Genomic DNA, 1,952 nt, shown 5'->3' on the forward strand with positions numbered 1-1,952 from the left:
ACAGAGCAGAAGAGACCTTAGAAACAATGGATTCAAACTACTTCATTTTATACCTAAAGAAATTAAGGCTCAGAGAGGTTAATTGACTTGTTCAGGGTCACAGAACTTGCCATTTCCAGACTCAAGATCAGAATTTAAATCTCCAAACTTGTAGTCCAGGGATGCGTTCTTTTGCAAACCAGTAGGAAATGACTGCGTCTAAGCATTCGGTCCCGAGTACCCTCAAAATTGAGTGTAATAAAAATAAGCCACGTGGCAAGGAACAAATAAGAGTTGGTTCATACCAAAAATGACCTGCCAGTCACTGCGACAAGATCTGTTTCTTTCTGAGAACCATGGTTTCTTGCTGCATTGGAGAAACCAAACTGGGTTTCTTCCTCCTGTCCAAAGAAGTCAGAGTCAGGGTGTACATTCCAATCCGATTTGGTGGGTGTCAGTAGCTCTGAGACACTGTTTTCACAAAGGGTACTCGAAGGAGTCAGAGCTTCTGTGTCCACCGTTAGCTTATTGCTGGGTGTCAAAGCCTGGGGCTGGGGCTCTGGACTGGAGTTTTTCACAGCCAAAGAGCCTAGAGATCTCAACGGCCCCACACTTACACTGCAGACATCATCCGTATCTAAGGGGCCCTGCTGAAGGCCAGTGGCTGCTGTTCCAAAAAAGAGAGAGGTGTCCAGACTTTGAGGAAGGTCACTGGTGGCCATCAAGGCCCGGGGGTCCAGAGCCTGCCCCAAGGGATTACTGTTACCGGCTGGGAGATTCCCTGCCAGAGTTGAGCTCACCGAAGCCACATCAATAGTCAAGATTCCCGAATTCACCAGTGCGGTGTCCAGCACCGCAGCCGAACTATTGCCAGGCACGTCAGAGAAGAGAGACACGATCTCTGCCTCACTGAGATCGTTCTGTCCCTGGCTGGTAAGTTCACTGCTGGGCGTAAGGGAATTTGCAGCTTCTAGTTGAGCTAAAAGATCATGGCCCAGGTTGTGCCGTTTAGCCATGTGGGTCTTCATGCTGTGTTTGGATGTGAAGAGTTTATTACAGGTGGAGACAGGGCAACGGCTTTTCCAAGTGTCCACATCCTGCAGGTGTTTCTTGGAGTGAATGTAGAGACTACTTCGAGCGGAGAACCTGGCACAGCAGCCTTCCACAGGACACACAAAAGGTTTTGTGCCCAGGTGGGTTATGCTGTGGCCTTTCAGATGTTCAGCCCTTGTGAAAGATTTCCCACAGCCTTCCACAGGGCACGTGAACCTGCGGTCATCCTCGTGCTTCCTTTTGTGCCTTAAGAGTTTAGACATGCTGGTGAAGTTCCAGCCGCAGCCATCAAAGTCACACAGGAAAGGTCTCTCGCCCGTGTGGCTCCGCAGGTGAATTTTTAGCCTGCAGGCCTTGTCATACTGTTTGCTGCAGCCAGGGAAAGAGCAGGCAAAGAGTTCCTGTTCCCTGAAATGGGCACGGTTATGGGAAAACAGGGCACTCACTGTGATAAACGTCTTCTTGCAGCCGGAAAACGCACACTGGTAGGGTCTCTCTGGTTCGAAGTGGCTGCGCTGGTGGGTGCTGAGCTTGGCCTGCGTGGGGAAGCTCTCCTCACACACCTCACATTTGAAGGAGTTCTCCTGCTCGTGGCCCTTCATGTGAGCCTTGAGGTTGTACACGGTGGTGAAGCTCTTGCCACAGCCTTCCACCGGGCAGCTGAACGGCCGCAGCTTGTCGTGGGACTGCAGGTGTCTCTTGAGCTTGTAAGATGTCGTGAAGGTCCAGCCGCAGCCGCCCAGGGGGCACTTGAAGGGCCTCTGGCCTTGGCTGCTGCTGTGAGTCAGCAGGTGCACCTTCAGCTGGTGCTTCTTAGCGAAGGTCTGTCCGCACTGCGCCTCGGGGCACAGGTACAACACCACGCCTGGGCCGGGGCCCAGCGGCCCGCGGGGGCTCTGGTCCGAGGCCCGGCCCTCAGC

At 52.9% G+C, this 1,952-nt stretch overlaps 1 protein-coding gene across 1 annotated transcript; it reads right to left on the reverse strand.

The window, feature by feature from the left end:
- Positions 1 to 6: 6 nt before the first annotated feature.
- Positions 7 to 1,949, reverse strand: LOC104862284 (zinc finger X-linked protein ZXDB; the record flags this gene model as incomplete). The annotated part of the gene is made up of 1 exon (XM_010624157.3): positions 7 to 1,949. A coding segment is annotated over one exon (1,671 nt), but the record flags the coding sequence as incomplete, so codon positions are not given.
- Positions 1,950 to 1,952: the final 3 nt, after the last annotated feature.

Source organism: Fukomys damarensis, unplaced genomic scaffold (genome assembly GCF_012274545.1).
Source record: "Fukomys damarensis isolate Sample0158 unplaced genomic scaffold, DMR_v1.0_HiC HiC_scaffold_65457, whole genome shotgun sequence".
NCBI lineage: Eukaryota > Metazoa > Chordata > Mammalia > Rodentia > Bathyergidae > Fukomys > Fukomys damarensis.